The 23,977-nt window shown below is 38.9% G+C and overlaps 2 protein-coding genes and 6 non-coding genes across 8 annotated transcripts; 4 read left to right on the forward strand and 4 right to left on the reverse strand.

Moving 5' to 3' along the window:
* The first annotated feature begins 99 nt into the window (after positions 1-99).
* LOC123003124 (U5 spliceosomal RNA) lies at positions 100-221 on the forward strand. The gene has a single exon (XR_006412431.1). It is a non-coding gene; the product is annotated as a U5 spliceosomal RNA (small nuclear RNA).
* Positions 222-870: 649 nt separating this feature from the next.
* Cht7 (chitinase 7) lies at positions 871-18,860 on the reverse strand. Its single transcript, XM_017145379.3, has 8 exons — positions 18,579-18,860; positions 7,684-7,765; positions 4,560-5,068; positions 3,541-4,497; positions 3,024-3,135; positions 1,988-2,958; positions 1,258-1,459; positions 871-1,192 (listed from the first exon to the last, which is right to left on the reverse strand). Exons 1-8 carry the CDS (start codon positions 18,579-18,581, stop codon positions 987-989), a joined length of 3,042 nt encoding a protein of 1,013 aa, XP_017000868.2. The 5' UTR covers positions 18,582-18,860; the 3' UTR covers positions 871-986.
* Positions 5,998-6,069, reverse strand: TRNAC-GCA (transfer RNA cysteine (anticodon GCA)). Its single transcript has one exon. It is a non-coding gene; the product is annotated as a tRNA-Cys (tRNA).
* Positions 6,195-6,266, forward strand: TRNAC-GCA (transfer RNA cysteine (anticodon GCA)). Its single transcript has one exon. It is a non-coding gene; the product is annotated as a tRNA-Cys (tRNA).
* On the forward strand, positions 6,439-6,511 carry TRNAK-CUU (transfer RNA lysine (anticodon CUU)). Its single transcript has one exon. It is a non-coding gene; the product is annotated as a tRNA-Lys (tRNA).
* TRNAK-CUU (transfer RNA lysine (anticodon CUU)) lies at positions 6,776-6,848 on the reverse strand. Its single transcript has one exon. It is a non-coding gene; the product is annotated as a tRNA-Lys (tRNA).
* On the forward strand, positions 7,536-7,607 carry TRNAC-GCA (transfer RNA cysteine (anticodon GCA)). The gene has a single exon. It is a non-coding gene; the product is annotated as a tRNA-Cys (tRNA).
* Positions 18,861-22,854: 3,994 nt separating the features above from the next.
* LOC108059913 (uncharacterized) lies at positions 22,855-23,973 on the reverse strand. The gene is made up of 2 exons (XM_017145376.3): positions 23,642-23,973; positions 22,855-23,586 (listed from the first exon to the last, which is right to left on the reverse strand). Exons 1-2 carry the CDS (start codon positions 23,893-23,895, stop codon positions 23,019-23,021), a joined length of 822 nt encoding a protein of 273 aa, XP_017000865.2. The 5' UTR covers positions 23,896-23,973; the 3' UTR covers positions 22,855-23,018.
* Between the last annotated feature and the right edge of the window lie 4 nt (positions 23,974-23,977).

Here is a 23,977-nt window from a genome sequence, read left to right on the forward strand (position 1 = left end):
GCAAAAGTTTCCACGAAACATGTCCGAGCTGGGGTGCATATAATTCCCAACTGGTTCTAGCAGTTTCGACATGGACTAGCCGGTAGAAATTGCTGTTCGGCACTCTGGTTTCTCTTCAATTGTCGAATAAATCTTTCGCCTTTTACTAAAGATTTCCGTGGAGAGGAACACTCTAATGAGTCTAAAATAATTTTTAGTAGTGCCCTGTCGCAAGACTGGGGCCATCAGTAATAAATATGAAAAATAGAGAAGGGGATAATAATTCCTTCTGTTTTTAATAAGTTTTAATTTTAAGCTGAATTTAAACCATACTTTTGTATTGTTTTTAAGTTTTTTTTTATTTTAACTACGTAATTACAACTCTATAATACAAATTTATTGTTAAAACTTGAAAATGTACAATTTTCTTTGTGCCTGTTTTTTGTATTATTCAGATAGAGGGAATTATGAGATGGGGGGAAAAGCAGCAGATAGCTTTCATTTATAAGGAGGGTAAACTGTTTCTGTTTCGCTTGATTTTTAGACAAAATTTCGATAGTGTTGGTCTCTTATGATTATCACAGTTTGCTATACGGAAGTTTCGGTCATCTTCCATATAAACCTTTTTGTTACGAGTCATACGGAAAAGCGAAAGATAGTTTTTAGTTTTTTGGGCCTGGGCAGAAAGTAGGTCTGGTTGTTTTCGGGTTTCATCGTTCTCATCTTCTTTGTTTTGTGTGGGTGCGAATTGGTAACTAAGACATAAAAACTACTTACAGCACTAGCACTAGACCTATATTTAGTGTTTAAAAAAAATCAGCCGAAATTTTAGCAAGTTTTTCGAGTATTTTTCGTAGTTAGTGGTAGTTGTTTTTTAAGCGGGAAAGGGGACGGCGGCGGCGGCAGCAAAAGAGTTTCGTGGCAGTTTCGCATGATTACAACTAAATCTAGGGCATCGATTTCATAATATTAACAATTCCACCCTTGGGGGGTTTTGGATGGAGAACTTAGGCGGGCGCCTCCGTGGGCGTGTGGCATCCCTCGACATTTTCGGGCCAATCGCAGACGTTCTCCTGTGGATTGAAGACCAGGTTGGCGGGACAGGGCATGTGGTGCTTCCTCTCGCCCTCGCACATGTAGTAGTGGGTGCAGTCGGCCCAATCCTTGTGGTAGCTGATGTGTCCGTCCTCCTCGGCGCAGGTCACGTCATGGGCTGAAATGGTGGGGATATTATGATTAATTATATGATTTCTTGGTTAATCTCTACTAAAAACTTACGATCTTTGGTGGTGTAGGCTCCGCGTGGGCCGTGGGACTCATAGGGTCCATCGTATTCCAGCTCCACCTTGTAGTCCTTCAGTTCATCGCTCAGGGCGGTCAGCAGGGGGTACTTGCCACTGCCGCAGCGACCGGAGAAGTCGTCCATGTCAATGGACCACACCATGATGCCTCCGAAACCCTGCTCCTTCAGCCACTCGGTCTGAAAAATTAAGAAGAAAAGGGTTAATATTAAAATTAGGAACATTACTTTACTTATAAATAGTTTTTTTTTTTAAATTAGGAACATTACTTTACTTATAAATAATTTTTAGGAAAATATAAAAAAATGTTTAATTAACTTTAGTTTCTCAGTAACTAATTTAATGTTGTTTATAATGTCCCGAAAATTTTTTATTTTAGTTTAGATTATGATGATTAAAGACAATTTATATTGAGTCAAATTTGTTTTAAAAAAACTTCTTAAGAAGTCAAAATAAATATAAAAAATAGTACAAACATTCAGGAAATCGGGTAATGACTTTAAACTTCTTTTTAACTTTTAATTATATAAAGGGGATTAACTTATACTTTCTAAAAATATCAGTAATACAATTTAGTATTTTAATTAGGAACTCTTAAAAATGTGTAAAGCAAAAATTTGTATAATGAGTAAAAAATATAAATAAAATTGAAAACACTTAAACTTTAAAATTGATTTTTATTTTATTTTAAATAACTCTAAACTCACCTTGGTCTTGAGAGATCGCTCATCATCAAAGCCCACCCACTGGTTGCCGCGGTAGGCGAAGGGCACCTGCTGCTCCGAGTCCCAGACGAGGGTGGTGTTGTCCGCGGCCAGGAAGGAGCAGACCTCGTAGTAGCTGAGGAATCCAGCCTCATTGGTGAACTTGCCGGCCTTTCCGCCACCCGAAGAGGGTGAACCAATATCGAATTGGGTATCGTTGACCAGCTCAAAACTGCGTCCATAGGTCGGCATTCCAATGAGCAGCTTCTCCTTGGGAGCTCCCTGTTTCACCCACTCCCGGGCACTATAATCAACGGTCAGTTTCTTCTGATAGCCAGTGGCCGATTCCAAGGCGAAGAGCGGCGAGTTATGGCCCACTGTGCGTTCCCATTGACCATGGAAATCGTAGGTCATCACGTTGATAAAGTCCAGATACTTGGAGATCTCGGGCACATCATAGCCAGCGGCGATGGCCTCAAAGGAGGCGGGCACGGCGGCGGTGAGCAGGAGGCGTGGCAACCCAGAGGACTTCGCCTCACCCTCAAAGGCCACACGAAGTTCCTTCAGCAAACTGACATAGGCCACTCGATCCTCGGCTCCACGGGGATACTCCCAGTCGACATCCAAACCGTTGAACTTGTAGTCGCGCAGGAAATCGATGGCCTCGTAGACAAACTGATTCATTCGGAAGACATTCGAGGTGAGCTCCTTGAAGGGCGTTGAGCCAAAGGCCCATCCACCAATCGCAAGAAGGATCTGCAAATCGGGATTGGCATCACGCAGGGCAATCACACTCTCATAATTCTCGGGATCATCATCGGTGGCCTCGGTCAACTTGTAATCCTGCAGCGTAGCAAAGGCATAGACAATGTGGGTGCAGAGCTTGGGATCAATGTTCTCCGGCTGGAACTTTCCGGCTCCAGGTCGCTTGGCCGACCAGCTGGTTAGGTAACAGAACACCTGAGCGGGACGAGCTAATAGGATTGAGAAAAGCATTTAGAAATTGATTTTTAGGCTACAGAACTTTTTGAAAACTCACTATTTGTATCGACAGCATTGGCTCCAGACTTGATGCGCTGCTTCTTTTGCGCCTGTGGCTTGCGCACTTTGTTGATAATCTCATCTACAGAGATCTTAATGGGTTCGGGTTTCTGGAATTTAAAATAAGAAATTATTACCAAGCAGAAAAAATAACCTAATATAATAATAAAGACATTTTCTCCTTTTCTAAAGAATTCGCGGTCTTATTTTGGTTTAGGTGAATACAAGTTTCCCAACCTCTAAAGAATTCCCGTTCTCATTTTGTTGAAAAATTCAAGTATTATTAAAATTGATACTAAAAATGTCAAGTGATTTAAGCAATATTATTTTAATATTTTCGTTAATAACATTTGTCAATTTTCTCTTTTTTTTTAAGAATTCTCGGTCTTATTTCATTCAGAAATCAATCTATTTTTCTAAGAACCTATAAAAAATGTCAAGAACTCGCGTAATCATTTTTTTTAATAAATTCATTTCTGTTTTTCTTCTCTTAGTCACAAAATAAACGAACATACCTCTTCGACATCCTCGAAAGTGGCAGCAATGGCCGTCCAGTTGACATCCTTGGCCTCCTTGCCTCGCGAGATGCCCAGCAGCTCCTCCCTCATGGCTCCAATCAGGGGATATTTCACGTTTCCACCGCACACCTCACCCTTGAAGTCGTCCATGTCGATGGTCCAGACCATGGCGCCTCCAAAGCCATTCGACTTGATCCAGTGCATCTTGTTTCGGATAGCCCGCTCATCATCGAAGCCCACCCACTGATCTCCATCGACAAGGTAGGGAACCTTCATCTCTTCATCCCAAACATAAACGGCGCCATTCAGGAGCATTTCGCAGATCTCATAGTAGGCCAGGAAGCCACTCTCCTTGGTATAGACACCTTCGCGTCCGCCACCTGTAGCGGGGGAATTGGGACCATGCTTATCGGTATTGGCCAGGGTAAACGATCTTCCGTAGGTGGGCATTCCGATGACCAGCTTCTCCTTGGGAGCACCCATCTTGACCCACAAACTGGCGGCATTGTCGACGGACAGCTGTTTGCGCCACTCGGAATCGGTGGATGGGGCATATAGCGGGGCATTGTGGCCCGTTTCCCTCTCCCACTTGCCGTGGAAATCGTAGGCCATCAGGTTGATGAAATCCAGATAGCTGGCGATGGCGGGCACATCATATCCTCCACGGATATTATCGGGACCCACGGGAACGGCAGCGGAGAGCAGGAGACGCGGCTTCTTGAGTTCCTGGGCCTCGGCCTCGAAGGCTTCGCGCAGTTCCTTCAGCAGTAGGACAAAGTTCTTTTTGTCATCGGAACCCTTGGGGTATTCCCAATCCATGTCGAGACCATCGAAGCCGCGCTTGCGCAGGAAGGGAATGGCCGAGTAGATGAAGGTCTGGCGGGCATACCGAGTGGAGGACATGTCCTTGAACTTCTGGGTGCCAAAGGACCAGCCGCCAAGGGCAAGAAGGATCTGTAAAAATCAGGGAATTCATTTAGTAAATCATTTTATTACAAAATTCTAATATAACCCACCTTCAGTTTGGGATTCGCCTTGCGCAGACTCATCATACGTTCGTATAGTCCCGGCACATTATCCTTGGTCTCATCGTTGGACTCGTAGGAGGTCAGCTTGTTCTTCTTCAGCGAGGCAAAGGCGAAGATAATGTGGGTGCACAGATCGGCGGGAATATCCTCGGGCACGAACTTGCCAATCTTGACGCGATACTGCGACCAGTTGGTGTAGTAGCACACGATCTTGGGCGTGCCATCATCGACCTTGGTCTTCTTGCCCTTCAGAGAGGATCCACTGGCCACCAGGGCGGTGGCTCCAGCAGCCGCTGCTGCTCCTCCTGCGGCAGCTGCTCCCAATTTCGCCTTGGAACGAAGGCGAGTGCGACGAACACTGGTGCTGGTGGCGGAGGTGATCTGGTCAAAGCGCTTCTCCGCCTCCGGAGCCTCGGTGGACTTCTTCGACTCGATGAGGTTGCTCCTCGACGAGCTGACCGATGTTGTGGGACGTCTCAGGCGTCGACGGGTCTTGGCTAAAATTTAAAATTAAGATTATATTAATTTATATTTATATTTAGATATTAATTTATATTCACTCTTCAATATTTAATAACTTGCTGTATTTTGTTTTATGCCAAATAAAAACAGATTAACTATAAAAGTAAATCTACAAATCTTTAAATTCCCTATTAAAAATAGTTGAATAAAAATACATCTGCTTTAAGTTGACATCTTTACCAGCTTAAAGTTATCTATTGTTCAAGAGCCTCACATCCGATTCAAAGGTTCGCCCACATTTGACCCACAAAGTGATCAACTTGACCTTGCCCAGATTGCACAATCGCGCAGTGGAAGCGGCGGCTTCACTGTACAGGTACAGCTACAGTAGCTGGCACCTGTCATCCGACCAAACTCCCCATCAGCCGACAGTGTGGCAATGGTAATGACGGGTTGCCGCAATCTCGATCGCAATCGTAATGGCAATTGCGATGGATTGTCAACCACTCGCGATCGACGAGTGTCGATAATTTCAAATTAATGTATCTTCAGCTTGAATTCATCGACAGTCGTGACGTTGGGATTTACTTGGCTCTGTCTTAATCATTAAGATATCGAACGTAGATTACTCTGGTGTCTTGGCAAATAAACATACTTTTATAATTATTAATGGAACGGCTAAATTGAGTCGCTGGCCCACACCGGTTTCTGGTGTATTTTTCTGCTTAATTCGCTAAATGAAGTGGAATTGCTGCAGCAGAAATAACAAAGCGAAATTATTGCTAAACCTGTTTAAATATCTCATTTAATGGCAGTGTCTTTTGCATTTTTCAACTGTGCAAACCCACACAAAGAACAAGACATATCAAACTAATTATATCTTATGAACAACAATTATGGTCTTATTAATTTAAGTTAATTTTACAAATCCTTTAAAATAAAAAGAAAAAAAAAGCAAAAAACAAGGGGACACCCGGGTTTGAACCGGGGACCTCTCGATCTGCAGTCGAATGCTCTACCACTGAGCTATATCCCCATGCTAAGTTGCGATGGCTAAAATGCTACTTGAGCACCAACCTCGTTTTCTTCGAACATGTTCGATTGCAACCTTAACTTAAACTTTTGTGCTCAAGTGTCGTATTTGTCACTCGCTGGCAACGTGGGGATATAGCTCAGTGGTAGAGCATTCGACTGCAGATCGAGAGGTCCCCGGTTCAAACCCGGGTGTCCCCTTGTTTTTTGACAATTTTATTGTAAGTTCTTATTTTCTGTTTTCTAGGATTATAGCAACAAATATTTAAAACGATTTGGTAATTAAAAAAAATTATGTTGATCCTGGCCGTCTATTTAAATATGAGTGATATATCCGAATAATGTTCTTGAGATTGGTCCTCCGATAGACACAGCCCGGCTAGCTCAGTCGGTAGAGCATGAGACTCTTAATCTCAGGGTCGTGGGTTCGAGCCCCACGTTGGGCGACATTATTTTTTAACGTTTTATATTTTTTTTTTAAATTTTAAAAAATATATTTAAAAGACACAGAAAGTAATTTTTGTTGACAATCAAAAGTTTTAACTCAGAAGATCGTTATGGAAACAGATAAAGTTGGCCATAGGCCTTCATGTCTAGTTTAGCGGCTTGTCTTTATCCAATTTGTTTTTTAATTAATATGTTTAGGAAAACATTATTTTTTAATAAAGATTCATTTAAAAATAGAAAGAAAAAAATAATAAAAAAGCTTTCGCCCAACGTGGGGCTCGAACCCACGACCCTGAGATTAAGAGTCTCATGCTCTACCGACTGAGCTAGCCGGGCTGTGCGATTTGGGTCGGCAAAATTGTCACCAGGATTAGTAGGTTCCTCATTTTGTATGGCGATCGTAGATCCATAGTTTTAAAAATAAGATGTTCAGAAAATTTCGAAATTAAATAAATAACCATTTTTGTTCTACTTTTGTTTTGTTTTATTTAAGTAAATTATTTACGTTTAAGTAAGCCCACTACTGAACACCAAAATTATATTTGTACTCGTAATCGTTTGATAAATTAATGCGTTTTTGTTGAATTATTTTATTTTGTTTGTTATTAGCACATCTTGTCTGAACCATTTTAGTAAAATGATTTTACTAATTAGATTTGTAAACATGTTGTATAAATTGCAATGTATTGGCTTCTGCTTTGACAAGCCAATTAATTTTCTTAAATGAAGTCTCTTAATTAGTTTTTAATGTTGTCTTGATGGGCTTGGCTACCACACCTTTTGCCTTTCTATTAATTAACTTGTAGGGTTAAGCAACAAGCAATTGTTGAAATGGTTGCTTGTGTGATAATAGTGATGCAGATAAAGGCAATCACAGAAAAATGGTAGCAACAATAGCAAGGGAAGCAACTATTGTTTATCAATTTCCGGCCAAAAAAGGGGCGACTAAAAATAGTGCGATCGATTAAGATGGAGGAGCAAACGTTTTGATTTCTGGGGTAAATTCTCCGACTTTATATAAGTGGGGATATAGCTCAGTGGTAGAGCATTCGACTGCAGATCGAGAGGTCCCCGGTTCAAACCCGGGTGTCCCCTTGTTTTTTGCCTTTTTTCTTGGTTTTCTTCGACCAATTACATGTTTTACCATCTTATTTTCTTTATTTTTACTTACTCTGTGCACTGTCTGTGGAGGGCGAGAGCAAGACAATCAGCAGGCATATCACAAATGCGATTCGCAGCAACCGCGGTGGAAACTGTGGAGGAGAAACAAAAGAAAAAGCAAGGGGCAATTAATCACGGGCTTATGCTTTGATGTACGATTAATAATCTGTGATTTATGTGGGGGGCACGTCGACTTTCAGCAAATTACGTGGCACTTGTTCCCTCCCCAATTGGGCCAAAAAACCAAAAACAAAAAACGAGGAAGGTTGTCAGGTGACAGACAGAGGTCAGCAGTCGGATGAAACCCTTTGGCGCCCACGGACGGACGAACACACGTCTTGACATTGACCCACTTCCATGACGATCAGCCGACCTGCTTGGCTTTGCCTTAAAATAAAACAAAATATAAACAATGCGCGCAAAGTTTTCAACTCGATTGCCCGGCAAACTAATTAACAATTAACCCGCTGCTCATAATTATTCACAACGACTGTCATAACCCATCTCCATTGTCTGCAGATGAGACAGTTTGTCTCATAAAACTGTTAAAACTCGTCTGACATCTTCAGCCGGCACTTCGCAGACTTATTAGCCGTTTTGAAGAGCCACTCGACTTTGAAAGTAAGTTCGACCTCCAGCCGATGCCGATTCACAAGCCATTCCCCATTCACAAGGGTTAACCGATGTGAAGTGCTGGGAAAAAGGTGTATTCGGATGAGGCACTTCACTTTCTGGGACACCTGCTTACATTTTTTGATTGGAATTTAGTCGAGATATGTTTTAGTGACAGCCCCGATAATGAAGAGACAAAATATTTTGAATAATGGGGGGATAAAGAAGGTGTATTTCAACATTTTATAAATGAGTAAGGAAGCATAAGGCTAAGGAACTGTATTCTGTATTTTAATAGTTTAATTAAGATTTAATGAGTTTTATTATAAAAATGTAAAATATTTTTAACACACAAATTTGTTTTAAAAAAATTAAAAAATAATTTTAAATTTCCAATTGTATTATAAAAATTAAAAATAATTTTCACAAATGAAAGTTAGTGTATTATAAAAATGGAAAATTAGAATGCAAATATCTTTTGAACCGATTGGTAGATTCCAACAAACTTCTTATACTAAGAGAAAATGATCAGCAAGTAATCACTTAATTTTAAATCTGATAAATCAATTACTTAATTTCTAGATTTAGCAATGCAGCTTTGATTTTAACCGACTATTGACAAAACTATAAACCTTTCACCTTATGTTTATTTGTATTTTGCAAATATTTCTCACTCTACGTGTAGGTAAACACATGCAAACTTTTTCCAGTTACCGGGTTCTTTGGGCCATTACCGATTACCGACTGCCTGTTTAGGCATTCAGGGGGCATCTCCATTAAGAACACCTTACACAACGCCGGGTTATGCAAATCGCCGCGAGGGCCACAAACAGTTAGTCGTAATGGAAGAGAAAATACGGAGGAGAAATGGCCCAAATTGGCACAATCGTGAGTCGATTGCTAACGGTTTGGCCATTACTAACAGTTAGAAAGCTGCGCATTGGATATTCTCCCGAGAGAATGCTCAAGGTCGTGTCACTAACTTGCCTAATTTATGAACATCCCCCGCCATTAGTCCGCCCATTAATCTCCCTTGAGATCCGAGATCTCCCGATTGAGATGGTACGCAGTCGATCCGAAAACACAAACCGTAAAAGTGAAACTGGTTTGGGCTTATTTTTGGCTATTTATTTAAATGTTTTTTAGCCGTTCGCCAAACGGCGCATAAATTATTTAGTCTTAAAGCAGCACAGCAAAAGGTTCCTTATCGCGTGTGGCCAGTTAGCCAGTTAGTCAGTTATTTCAGCTATAAAATAAAGCCGAACTGGTCCGGGCCAACTGGTTTGCTCTCGCTTTGGATCTTGGCATCTTTGGAACTCTGAGTCTGAGACTGAAAAACACCGAGACACTTCAACTGGGCGCGGAAATAAACGGAATGACCGTAAAGAGAAACCGGGCCTCTCAAATGCCTTTCATTTTCCTTGTGCGAAAGCGAAAATCGAACAGAACCGAAAGTCTCCCCCTTCCCAACTTATAAATTTATCAAATCATCTTTCAATTGCATTCTTGCGTAAAATAGTTGGTATATGTGTTTTGCTGTCCATTTCGGGCGATTGTCCAAGTCGCATTGCAAAGTTTTCTACAAATGTCCATTGTGTTTGTGTTTGGTTTGGTATCATTAGCTGTTGACTGGTGTCTATATGTCCATGTTGACTAACGGCTCGCTGGAGCAAAGCCAAGTCGCTGGAGCTCAACACTGATCGAAGCCGAGTGTTTGGTAGCCTTATAATGAGCAGCCTTAATTTCCAGATCAAATTTGCTTTGAATAACACAGAAAGTTCCAGAGATTCGATGGTCAGTAGGTGTGGAAATGAACTGGAAAATTTCTGACTGTCGAGGTTTTTCTAGAAGTTTCAAATGAGATAGCCCGTTTGTTGATATTTAAAAGCAGTCTGAGTTTCTTTGATAAATATATCTTAATAAATATTTATTTTATTTTGATTTCTCAAATTAAAAAGAAAATAAAAGATTTTTAAGAAAAATCCATAAATTATTGTATCTATTAAATTTAATTTAATATTTAAATACCTTTAATGCTTATTTTATTTCTGTAATCAAAAGATTTTAAAACAATTTTTATTTTAATTTCTCGTATTAAAAATCTGTTAAAAGATTTTGAAGACAAATCTATAAACAATTTTTCTGTGTAACTGGGGATTGCTTTTCTTTCTCGGCTTTAAAGAGCCGCCATGTCTTCGGTTTCAGTTTTGGTCAGCCAGTGCGTTTGTTTGTGTTTGCCCGAAAGCCGCGCCAAAGTCTGCGCCTGTGGTTACGACAGCACCAAATAAAAGTCAATAAATAATAGAAAGAGAGAGGGGTGGAACGGTGGATAAGGGGGTGGCCACAGGTAAAGACAAGCCAACTGCATTCCACCAGCATGATTGGATTTGTTCAATTGTCTTGCGCAAAAAAAGTAACAGCAAGTCCAAATGGAAAAGCGGAGAAAATTGCATTAAAACTTTTAAGCTTTGGGATACTAGATTTTAAACACCACGGGTTTTCATAAAAAAAACTGTAATTTCTCAGGTATTTCTAAAAAATTGGCTAAATGATTTAACCCTTTTTTAAAATTTGTAAAATATTTAAATATTTATATTAAAATAAAAAGTTATTGTTATAAACGTAAGAAATATTTCTTTAACACAAGGAAATTTTCATTACTCATTTAAATACATTTTGTATATTAAAAACTTATAGCCTATCCACCCCACACACTTTCAATTACTTCCAGGGTATCTAAAAATATGATCCGTTTTGCGATTGTGGATTTCACTTGCACGAAAGCTGCAAATCGCGCAGAAATCGCAATTCATTTGCGTAAATTTTGTGGCTTTTGTTGCCGTTTGCCGAGTGCCGAATGGCGAATGCCGAATGCTCGTGTCCGCTCAATAATTTCAACGGGGCGAGACAAATTGCGCAAATACTGCATTAATCATGCGCCGCGGAGGCTGCAACATCTGCCGTTCGCAGCGTGTTCGTCGCGTTCGTCGCTTAAGTCTTTCGTTTGGGGCCATCGAAATGGAAATGAGAAAATGGCAATGCAATGCAGTTGCTTTTGCTCGCTCGTTTGAAGTGCGATTTATTTAAATGCGGTCTCGGCTTTCGACCATTTACCACTTTAGCGGCTGTCGAATCGATGTTGTCTGGCCGTTTGTTTGCGGCTCTGTCGCGCCTGCTATATTTAATTAAATGTTGAACGCCTTTTTGCTTGACCGAAATTAAGCTCAAGGTGAGGCGCAACGCAGCGCAGCCAAAATAAAAATACGGAAAATAAAAATAAAATAAAAGTACAGTGAAAATTGAAGAAAACCAGCGACACGCGTCAGTTTTGGTTGTGTGGGTATATTGTATATTTTTTTAAGCCATAACTCATAACTGCTTGGGCAATATTTTGGCTTTGATTTTTCGGCTAACCATTTGGTTTTTGGACCAGTTGCATATGTACATACGTCACACAATTAAGCCAACTCGTGAGCACCTGTCCTGACCAGACGACCTTGCGCAATCTGGCCAAAAAAAAAAACAGAGCTGGGCAAACGAGTCCAGCGAGAGGGAAAAACGGGGAGATTAAGAGAGTCTCTGAGTCAGCTTGGTTTAGTACTTAAGCTTAAGCCGAAACTGGTTCACGGATTGATTAGAATAATGGCTGAGCTTTGGCTCAATTAGTTTGGGCCCGACCAGGGCGGTTAATTGAGAGACGCGGTTACTTGGCTCCAATTACCACTTCTGGGTGCGGTGCCTCAGTGCTTTAGTGCCTCGGCAATCTTCTGGCCTGCCGGTTCTCCTGGTCGCAACGGCAATTACTTCCTGTTGCAGCATAACCCTGAACCGGCCATTGACGTCGCAGAAAAAACGAGTTGAGTGGAGTCGAGGCGAGGCGGCAGACTCCAACGGCTTTATGATATGTGTGCTAAAATTTACAGACGTTTCTAGGGCTTCTTACACTGGGAAAATGGCAGGCAATGTTCTTAAAATTATATAGGTTTTTATAGTGAATATTACAAATTATATATTTCAAGCAATTAATATTTTTTTAACACCTTTTCAACATAAAGTTCACATCATTATATTTTAAATTAATTTCCTTTATTATTTTACATGCTCAGCATGAAAAAGCAATGGAAAAAGGAAAGTAAATATCTGCATATTGAATTTAAAGCTTCCTATTACGTATTTGAATTCATTACAATAACGTAACTTTTAATAAAAAGCATATTGAACTGCTGGATTTCATTTGAAAGTATTTAAACCTAATATATATTTTCTGTGGTGGTTTAATTGGTGCGACAAATTCTGGTGGCACTCCTGCCTATTGCTACGTATTCCTGGCTTCAGATCAATCTAGTCGTTTAAAGAGCTTCATCTTTTAATGGATTAAGCAACATGGCTGGGTTTTTTGTTGTCTTTCGACGCACCCACTGAGTTATGGAACTGCATTTTGGTGTTGACTTTTTAATGTCCCAAACGTGAGGCACATGAAATACCAACAGCCAGCTGTTGAAGCCTTTTGCAGCTGAGTCACTATCAGTAACAGAAAAAAGCAGAGCGAACGAGAACATAAAACCATTATTCTTGGGGCTGCAATGCCAGATTTCAACAGTTGAGTGCGCACCACTTCCGTTCCACAGCCGCCAGATTTCCTACATTTCCTACACGCCGCGATCTTGTTCATAATGTCAATAAAATTTATGTCCATTTGTTTGTTTGTTTGTCTTGTTTTTGCCTTATTTTTTCTGATTATTTTTTTTGGCTGGCCTCGTAAAGAATTTGCCATTTGTCAGTGTCTTTTTGTCAGCCTTCTGGGTTTTTCTTGGCTTTTTCACTCTGTTTACTCTGGCGAAACCGCAGCTAACGGCCTGGAAAATGTTGTATGTGTCTCTTGAAAAATGGTGGGTAAAATCATATTTTCACTTGCACTTTCTGCACAGAAAAAAATCGATATGGACTAGGGTCAATTCTACCTTATTCCAGTTATTCAAACATATCAACATGATAGTTTATCAAATCATATAAAATACCAAATTTAGTTTTTTTAACCAATTAATGTAAAATAAGATAAATATATAAATGGCCAATATAAAATTGACCAGCACATATTAATCTGATATTATGTCAATTTTTTTCTGTGTGCCTCTTGCTAAGGTGGGTAAAAATCATATTTTCACTTGCATTTTCTGGGGGGAGTTTTCAGTTTTTTGCCAGCAATAAGGAACTAAGTGTGCGGACATTATGTCATCGCCATCATCAGCAAGTGCAACACGAGGAGGAGCAGCAACTTCAGCAGCAGCCGCCTCCTTACGTAAGCCCATATGCGCTTTTATTAATAACAAAACAGAAATCATAGGGAAAAAGCCAGCGAAGAAGCGGTGAAATTCGTATTATTAGCAAGTTAATGTGGGGGTTTGCATCTTTAACTCTCGAGGCGGCCAAAAAGCAGGTGGCATTGTGATCAACTTTAACCTTTTCCACAACGGAGATGCGACGACTGCAAACCCGTTTTAAAAACAGATATTCAAATTAAAAGATGCCCGCTAGCCTCGTGTTGGTTCGTTCAAATGTTTATGGCCTAGACCATAAAATGGCTTTAATTCAAGTCTGGTCTGTAGCCGGTTGACAGATTAATTTATTGCCAAATGGGCTGATAAAAATAATCATAATAGTTGTCTTGGCCAGCGGAAGGGCCACAAATTATAAATTGAATTTTCGCCTAATTAGTTTCAATTATGAGTTGAGTTTTGGTTGTGCAACCAAGCAATCCAAAGATCAGTCTATAGATTTGACATTTCGATTATGTCGCTGTCCGATTTCGCCGTGGATATACAGCTGATATATCTATATATATAGTAGTATCTACGCCTTTTATATAATGACAGACAGCGAACCAGTTTGCTTTGGCTCTTAGTTTTCGGTTTGTCACCTCGCTTTTCGTCTGACAAATGATTGATACACACGCGTTTGTATCACACAGATCCCTAAGCATATGGATGTGGACTCCGATTTAGATTGAGATTTGGCCCAAGCATAATTAACATTTGTTTGTCTGCGACTGTCGCTTTTTTTGGCATTGGGTGTGCGGGGTAATTAAGATGGATGGAAAGACAAACAAAGCGCGGTGGCTTTTTGTCGCACTTCCTGTTAAAACCCTAAAACTGAAACTTGCACTGGGCGCCAAGTTCGTTGCCGCAGTCTTTTGACTTGCCAGTAGAGAAAAAAGTGGAGAAAAAATAGGTGATCATTGTCGACTGGTTGTTATTAGCTAATAATAGAGGTTTATAGCATTTTACAAGACCATAAAATATAACTTGCACTGAATATCAAGTTCGTTGCCTCAGTGTTTTGATTTGCTACTTTTCTTGCCACCGTTTATATATGGAGATTATTTTCGACTTGGCTTGAATAGACTCAAAATTTATTAGGATTCCCTGTATATTATTCTAAAGACATTTATTATTGTCTTAAATTTTTGAAGATATTTAAAGCAATTTTTGTTTTAAGTATTTTCGCTTGAACTTTTAAATATTTTGATTTTTTTCTGAAATAAAATTTAAATTACTTTTTAAATATAATTATCATTAAATTTTTGTAATACTGCTCACCAAATATTTTATATTTCAAAAGGCAAAAATCTTTGTTTTTCTTATTTTTTTCTGTGCAATGACTTGTGGAATTACTCTCACTCCAATCGCCATCAGCTGCTTGACTGTTTGTCTATCTGTCTATTTGTCTGTCTGACTGACTGACTGTCTCAACGAGGAGTTCAATAACCATTTGATGCGTTTCGATTTCAGCCAAACTGTGTACACAAATCAGCATAAAAGTGAACGAGGCTGTAAACTCGATTTGCCTCTTGTAAGCTGTATTTTTCTATAAAGTGAATAGTATTTTCCATTCAGCCCACACTCCCCCAAGCCAAAACCCAAACCCAGTTGCAGCTGGCTGTCAGGGCTAGGCAAAAAAAAAATAGAAAAAAGTGATTGCCAAGAAGCCGACAGCCAAGAATCGAGAACGAAGTGTTGCCATGTTGCCAGGCACTTTTGGCCAAGCTTATTGGCCTGGCCTGCAATTATGAACCAGCTACTTGAGTCGTGGCTGAGTTGTGAGTGCCTGGCATTTTGCTGCACATTATATTCACATTTTGTAGAAATATCAGAAGATTTCGTCATAGAAACTTCAGTTTCATTGTGTTGTTCAACAATAAAACATTTGAATGTCTTTAATTTGTCTAAAGCTTAGCTTAAAGTGCTATAAAAATGATTTTATCGCTTCAAAAGTCACAGCTTCAGGGACAAACAATAAAATGTCAGAACTTTGTAGGCAAATTATTGTATTAAAATAATTTACATGATGAAAATTATATTATATTGCACTTGCTTTTTTAATTTCTATATAATCTCTTATAAAATAATGTTCAGGATAATGTATAATTTCTTTACTGTTTTAAACTTTTTTTTGAGAAAAAAAAAAATTCATTTCCGAAATTTCTATATAATTTATTATCAAATATTTCCAGGAAATTATTTATTTTGTTACCCAATTTGCCTACTTACATCTTCTTCTATTTATACAAGCTAATTGCGCGATCGGTTACAAAATCTGGCAAAATAAAAGAGCAGGACCCTCGTAATCGCTGGCTGACACTCGCATTACGTATACGCCCAGTCGGTCGGCATTAGCAACTTCCGTCACAATAATAAAAAAAGCATAGAGAAAAATGCGTTGCTTGTTTTCTGTAAGGGAGAAAGTCTGTCGCTCTGCAATTATATTGTCTGTCCCACCCCCTTCCCCCTGACTTTTTTTCATTTCGTATTTATTTTTCTTTTGGGGTTTTTCGAATGTAAACACGACGAGCTTTGCCGTCCTCTTGCCATTTCAATGGTTTGTTTTGCAAACAAAATTCTCTGCAAGTGTTTTCATTCAATTGTCAGCGAGGAGGCAGAGGCAAAAGGCATTTTAAACGAAAGTGAGAGTTTCAGATACATTCACATGAGTAGATGTAAAGATACAGATACATTTCCAACGTACTGCACATGTCAGTCACGGTTGTCAATAGCGCGTGTCAAGTCGGGGGGCGTGGCCAAAAAAAGGGGCGGCGGCGGTAAAAAGAGTTATTAACCAACGCCAAAATGCCGCGAAAGTGCACGGAGGCAATGAAAACTTTGGCCCGACTGGCAATTAACATTTTTCCGTTTTCTTTCTTCAAAGTGATTAAGTTTTGACCTGCTCCACATTACATAAATATTTTGTCTGATTATTAAAAAGGGGAGGAGGTAATGAGTATTGCTCTAAAAAGTAATAATTATTAGTAAGATTTCAGGAAAAATGTTTCTGATAAGAGAAATGTGCATAGTCTATATATAGCAAATGCAGAAAAAATGTATTGAAACTTTATGAAATCATTTTAAATTAATTTAGATGACATAATTTTTTTCTAGATAATAAAGCACATTTTTATTTTTTTACATTTTTTATAAATCTATAATTTTCTATGGATAATAAAGCTATTTATTTTTTTACATTTATTTAATTTCTTTATAATTTTCCATTGGCAAACCTTTATTAGCACATAAAAAATATACAATTCAAAAAGGTGTCACAGAGACAATGAAAACCTGGGCAATTAGCATTTCTTATTGTTTTTCGTTTTCATTTTCGAAATGCTCAAATTTCGACCTGCTCCACATTATACGCTTGTTCACAGAAATATCACAGAAATCGAGTATATATACATATATATATATATATACAACCGATTTTTGATGGGTTGCATTGTGCGGCCAGCGAAAGACCATAAAATCAAATGTTTAATTTATAAAGCAGGCAAAGAGTTCGCATTTGATTTGGACTCTTTGATTGCCTGTTGCTTTTCCACTGATTTTTCGAGAGACTTGGAGTCTCTCCGTCGTTTCGACGTTTCAACGTTTGGACTCCGGCTCGAACCTAATTTTTGCGGGTTTTTCATTTTCGAGACCAGTTTTTTCGTATTTTTTTTGCGCTTTGCCAACTATTTGCCAATCGACAACGTCGAGTTATAGGTATTTTTTCTCTTTTTCCTTTTTTTTTTTTTGCTCCGTTTGTCTTGTTGTTTTCCTTTGCAAATATTAATTGTTGTAAAACAAAACTAGTTATTGTTATTGTTGCTATTGTTGTGTGTGCGCCTGTGCAACTTTTACTTGCTGCTGCCTTAGCTGCTGATTTTGCTGCCAAATTGAGGCGTGCCGCCTGCTGCGGCCATAATGGAAATCTTTCGACCAGCTAGCTTTTCGCTATTCGCTTTTCGCTCCAAGCGGCCGAGGAAGTAAAAGCCGTTGCCAATTGGCCAATTGAAGACTGCGACGGGCATTTTCCCCTTTTTTTTTCCTTTTTTTCCGCTGGGCTTTCAGCTATGAAAGCGAAACTGATGCCCCCCTCGAACTTCTGGCCCTCCCTCACCCCACTGCGAAACTCATTTTATTTTATTCATTGTCTTTGACAAGTTCGCCTTCAACTTCGGTCGGTCAGTAGCGGTACAGAACCCGTTGTCGTTGTTGTTGTGGCCTCTGTTATTCACGTTGTTGTTGCCTTTTCTCACACTCAGCTCAGCCATTCTGCGATAAAGTCTTACACAGGAAAAGAATATTGAATGGTTTTCCTAGCATCAAAAGAAAGGGGGTTTTTATGTTGAATAACAATACTAAAATAGAAGGCAGTCCTAAATATTCGAATAAATCAAATTGATATAAAGCCCCCATTTAAAAATACATTAAAGAAGTTCTTTCTAGACCACCAAAAAAAATTAAAAAATATAGCACAACAAAATGTAAAATTTTGGAAAAAAACGAATTTCTAAATTTTTGATAAAACTCTTATTATTTTGAAAATATATATGGAATTTTTTGTAAATCCTTAATTTGTCTTAGAAGATATTATAAACGTTGTTCGTTTATGTATGGGTAATATTTGTATGTTTAAAATAATTTTATGATTCGTTTTTTTTTAATTTTAAATATTATTTCTATTGAAATGTGATAAACACTTTTTATAGAATATTTAAATGTAAGAAACCATTTTTATCTAGCCAGTCGTACTATTTCTTCCCGTGCAGTCTTGTTCAACGTTTACGTTCTCCATGAAGTTTCTGTTTCTGCTGCTTAACATTCATTTTTCCGTTGCGTCAACGGACTTTCAATATTCTTTGGCATGCTTTTTGTTCTGCCAAGGGGGTTGTGTTGGGGTCTGGGGTCTCAGAGGTCTCTTGTCTGTTGTGGATATGATAATTTCCATAGCTCCATGCCTCTGACACACATTTGCACTCACCATTTTTGAAGCTCGACTCCGCGCCGCGTATCCACAAGCTACAAAATCGATTCTCCTTGAGAAGTGGCAGTGGGAATTCGATTAGATTGGATTGGATTGATCTGGTTCGATTGGATTGCTTTTGCTATTTAGTTAGGCGATTGTACGTTCGAGACACTGCAAATTGTCGTGGCTAACCGCACATATTTTGCCACTAGTCACTAGTCACTTTCAAAAATCCTGGCCCCCAAAAAGGCAGAAAGAAGTGGACCGCTTGTCGCTTCGAACTCGCACGTTGGACTGAAAAACTGAAACTGATTCGAGCGCTGCCGCCGCCAGCTGCCAAGACAAGGCGACGACAACAACGGCCACGGCAGAGACGCTGACGTCGACACTTAGGAAAAATATTGGAATATTTCGAAAACAAATACTCTCCAAAAGGATATGTAACAAATTGTGGCTTGAAAATGTAATATGTTGATTTTTTACGGAAGGATCTGTAAAATAATATTAGAAAAACGTGAACTAAAATGAGTTAAGTTAAGTATTTTTAAAATTGTAAATAATTATGGAATTATTTAAACAAGAGTCGTCATCAAAATAATTAAAGTTTCTAAGTATAGATTAAATGATTTTACTTTAGAATTCCTAATAGAAATTTTCTATTAGAACCTATTCAACTCTTAAATATTAATATTTTTAAAGTATTCTGATATTTTTCTTATCAACTATGATCTTTAAGAATGCCATATAATATGGAGTTTTTTCTCTGTGCATTGAATGGAGCAGCGGAGAGTAGAGCCGAGCTTAGTTTGGCCCCCGGATTGAGCAGGGTTTTGGTTTCGGTTTTTGTTGCTTTGGTGTTTGGTGTTTTGTGTTTGACAACTGAGCTGAGCTTCATTTTCAGTTTCAGGTCCGCCACGTACGAGCGCCATATACGAGCAGTCCAACAACAAAACAAAGGCACCAGAAGCAGCGGCAGCAGCATAAAAACAGTTTTCGGTTTGCAGTCCGCGAGCTGTGAGCTGCATGGAAAATTAAATTTGCTGCGTTGCCTTTGGTCGGCTCTTTCGTTCAGCCGCTGTTATCCAGTGGACTAGACAATAACCAAAGCCATTCAATCAAGCCGTCTCGTCGTTCAACCAAACCCCTTTCAACCAACCCTCTTTCAACCAAACCCCTTTCAACCGGTTTTGATTTCAGGCCTTATAACGTCATTGAATCAATCACAGATTTAGGCAATTTCAATTTTGTTACTAATTTATTTTATGGCAGCCACATTTATTATTAATTTTTACTAGAGATGAACGTCCATAATTGCGTAGTAAAAATATTTTACAAGGAGTTTTCAATCATATTACAACAGCAAATAAAAATGGGCTAGATATTAAAAATATTAATGTTTATTATTCATGGCTCGTTAAAATCGGATTTAAGTACCTACTCTTTATTACCATTAACAACTAATAATTTAAGGGGTTTTAGAAGATATTACTTTTCAATCAGAAATAAATATTTAGTTTTGCTACACTTTATAACTTGGTTATAAGCAGAATGTTAAAATAATATAAATTTAATTATTTGGAATTTAACTTTAAATTGATTTAATTTATTTAATAAATAGTATTACATCATAAAAAATATAATCAAAATAAATAAATAAAATAAACAGTGCTAAGCAATTTTTAAAAACCTATTTATTTCTCAAATTTAAATAGGTTAACACTATTGATTTGCTAACTAAGCCGGTTGATACTAGGTAACTCCCCCACCCACCCACTGGGTTGGCGGCAGGTAGCCCATCATTTGTTATCGGATTCGGATTCCGATTCGGTTTGGGATTTGGTAAACAAACATGTTTGATTAGCATAAAGACAAACGGCCAAAAGCCGTGTCAGCCAAATGTCTCCCAACTGATCCTCATCTTCCTCTTAATTTCCATCTGCGACTGCGTTAAATGCAAATTCGAAATATGATTTACAAAATACGCAGCGCATAACACTTGGCTGACGTTTCACACGATAGAAAGCAGGAGGCAGCCGGGGTTAATTAGCATATATGGGTTTTGTATGGGTTTTGTGTGAAGGGGTTTCATAAGCGAACCTGACCTGGGATCACCACGCCCCTCGTCTTCCAATCAATGAAACATATTGCTCTCCAAATGAAAAGGAAAGTTCAGTTTAAAGTGGGCACTTTAGAGTTCTAAGCCTGGGTTTCCTTTAGCTCAGAAACAGAGTCTTCTCACGCTTTGCATGCCATAAATTTCACCGCCTTTCACTGTAAATCATTTGGCCAACTTAATTGCGTGCATTTTAATGCCCACCATTCCATTCCATTGCGTGCCATTTGCCATTTGATGTTTGCTATTTGCAGCTTGCAGCAGCTTTTGCTTTTTGCAATTCTGTGTGTGCCAGTTTTCCCTGAAAGAAAACTCTTCCATGCGATGCTCTGTTTCGCAAGGGGGCCAAAGAGTTTCACATAAAAAAAACATAAAATAAAAAACAAAAAATCCATAAACAGAAAACCGAAAGCCAGGAAGAAGTGATCTGGTCTATTCGAATGGCGATTACCCCTTGTATTGTCTATGCGGTTCAGGTGGGACCTTATCGACGAGTGCATTGGCTTGGCTTTCGAAATCAGTGGCTATACCGATTGAATATCAAATCGAACGACTTAACCTTCACTCCAGCAAGTTCGTGCCTTAAGTCTTTTGTTTTCGTACAAGCACACTCACACACATACTTATATACAAACTGAAAGTGAAATTTCTTTGTAGGTAATTTCGTTGGCTGCCTTTATGATTTTGGTAATTGTTGAAAAAGAAAGGCACTCACAATCGCATCACATCGCTGATAAGAAACGTGATTTAATTTTTAGCTACAAATTATGAAAAACATATGCCGCCGCCTTTTCACTTTTCAATGGCCTTGCCTGGGGGGCCTTGTCTTTTATTTTTTGTATATTTTGTTTTTTCTTACTCGCATTTAACAACAGATTGTGTGGAATCGAAGCATCGCGGGTGCCCTGGTCATCTGGTCATCTTGAATGAGTTGTGGCTGCGGAAGAACAAAAACTCGTCTGGGAGTTGTCCGCTGATTTTGCGCTGTAATTTTCGAGTGTGTGAGCTGCTCTTTCCGAAAAAAAGGTAACCACTATCTTCATATGGTTAGGTTTTATAAAGAAGAATTTTTGTATATTATTTTCTAACAACTTCATCATTAAAAGTTTACAATTTTAGTTCTTCATAAAAAGAGAAATTCAAGTAAAAAGCTTTTTTGTATTTATTAAAAAGAATAAAAATAGCTTTATAGGTTTGTTTTTCTTTAAAAATACATTATTAAAATAAATTACCAAAAGTTCCATAATTTTATGCCAACAATTTTGGCTCATCGTAAAGAAAGATTCAAGAAAAGAGCTTTTTTAATATCAATAAACAAGTTATAAATACCTTTTTTATAACTTCAATATCAATTTAAAATGCTATTTATGAAATTGACTTTAAAATGCGTATCAAAAAACTAAAAACTGTTATTTTTTGGCTTATTAAATTTCTCCACATAATTAGAAAGTAATTTCAAGGTGAGTTAAAAATGTATAGCTATTTATAATCATTATATATTGATGCATTAACTCTATTAATGAACAAACAACGAGGAATGTCACATAGAATTATGGATGAAAAATGTTTAACAATTATTGCTACACCTTAATCAAGATTAAAATGTTTAAAAAAACTTCTGGGCAATATCATAAATATTTCAACCTTAAAAATAGGAGTTCCCGGAATATCTAAATATTAATCCATTTGGGTTTTTGATTCACCCAAAAAATGCCCAACCCAAAATCACTATTTTATGAGTTTTTAAAGCAGAGCATTGGATGTTTAGTGCTCCAAATAGCATCTCGCTTTTTTTCCCCTGCTCTTTGGCTTTTCCTTCCTGCCATTGTGGCCCAGAGACAATGATGGAGCTGCACTTGGGTACTTCGATGCCTGGCTGTCTTGGGGGAGGAGCTCGAGGAACTGGAGTGACGATAGCGATCTGCTTTCGCTGCCCCTTAATCAGCCAGTCATCGGCGAACGAGCAAGCTCACCCGGTAGTTGGTAGTTGGGCTTATTTGCCTTTTGTTTGTTTTACTTTTGTTTTGGGTGTTTATATTTTGTTTTTTATCTCTGTGGTTTTTTTGTTCAGTTCCCTCCACAAGATTGATGCGAGAACAAGGTTTGTCGCTTAGGTCTTTTGTACAACGGCGGTGGCTTTGGATCTCTATTGCTACTGCCTTTGCCGGATGTGTTCTAATAAAGCGGATAAATGCGGTTTCAAGGCCTCGACTCACTAGGTTGACCTCAGCACGCTTTTAATCGTAACAAAATATATGTATAATCTCAGATTCACAGCGGAATGGAGCGCTGATTTCTTGATAGATGATCAGCTCGATCTTGGCCAGGTATTTGGTAGACTTTTAGTAGACATAGAAGAGGCTGGAACCCATGCTTGAGCTCGAGCCACTGGATGAGGAAGTGCTGGCCTCTGAAGTCGGGGTTTTCTTCTCTTTCCTTCTGGTTTGGGTTTTCCATCTCTGCCAAATACGCTTAAGGATTCCTGGTAAAAATTTGGAGGAATGTTTTTTACTCTCAATCCTGGGGGATTCTGGAGGGGTGAGGGGTTCTACTAAAGATTGGGGTTCAACTTCAGGAGGCACAAAAATGGGCAGTAATGGGGAAGAAGGTAATGAACCCGGCAAAGGTTTCTGCAAACCCTCCAGCACCATTTTCAGATTCTCCCTGAGATTTTTGTACTGATCTGCCTGTAAGCTACAATCAAATGGATTCTTTTGACTGGGATAGGACTCCGGCAATCGCAATTTTCTAATGGGAAGTGGAGTCTTCTGGCGCTTTCGTCTACGAAGACGAGGCGGTGGCTTTGGAGCTGCAGGAGGTGAAGGAGCTTGACGTTTCACGGCTCTGGCCACTCGAATGTCTAGCACTAAACGCTCTGCACTGCTCGAAGCACTACAATTTAGGCGCCAGCTAAGAAAAAACCTCTTAGAAAATCCTTAAAAATTCTAAAATATCAATAACTTACCCCACTAGAATCAAAATCGCATTATAAACCGGCAAAGCCAACAATCCGAGTATTAAAAGCCTTATTAGAGGACACGAGGATTGCTGTAGCTGGACTAACCAATCCATAGAACAGCAACCAATAGAATCATCCAACATTTCCCGACTTTGGTTAACCGCACTCAAGGCTTTCATCCCATCACCTGACCAGGAGAAAGACTTTGGCAGGATGTTAGCCATGAAGCAACCAAACGACTCCCAGCACAGCAACTTCATTGTTTATTTTGATGCCTATTACTTTGGATTGTAAGTAATAGTGTGTGCCTAGAAAAATGTATAAAAAGATTGACTTGGGATG

Source organism: Drosophila takahashii, chromosome 3L (assembly GCF_030179915.1).
Source record: "Drosophila takahashii strain IR98-3 E-12201 chromosome 3L, DtakHiC1v2, whole genome shotgun sequence".
Lineage (NCBI taxonomy): Eukaryota > Metazoa > Arthropoda > Insecta > Diptera > Drosophilidae > Drosophila > Drosophila takahashii.

Excerpts from the sequence above, each read along its gene's own strand:
- Cht7 (XM_017145379.3), bottom strand. Across the intron at positions 5,069-7,683 it reads CTCCACAGACAGTGCACAGA|CCAAGACCCGTCGACGCCTG; the intron begins GTAAGTAAAAAT and ends TTTAAATTTTAG. Across the intron at positions 2,959-3,023 it reads CAATGCTGTCGATACAAATA|CTCGTCCCGCTCAGGTGTTC; the intron begins GTGAGTTTTCAA and ends CAATCCTATTAG.
- LOC108059913 (XM_017145376.3), bottom strand. The coding sequence starts at position 23,895 with ATGAAGTTGCTGTGCTGGGAGTCGTTTGGTTGCTTCATGGCTAACATC. Across the intron at positions 23,587-23,641 it reads GCGATTTTGATTCTAGTGGG|CTGGCGCCTAAATTGTAGTG; the intron begins GTAAGTTATTGA and ends GTTTTTTCTTAG.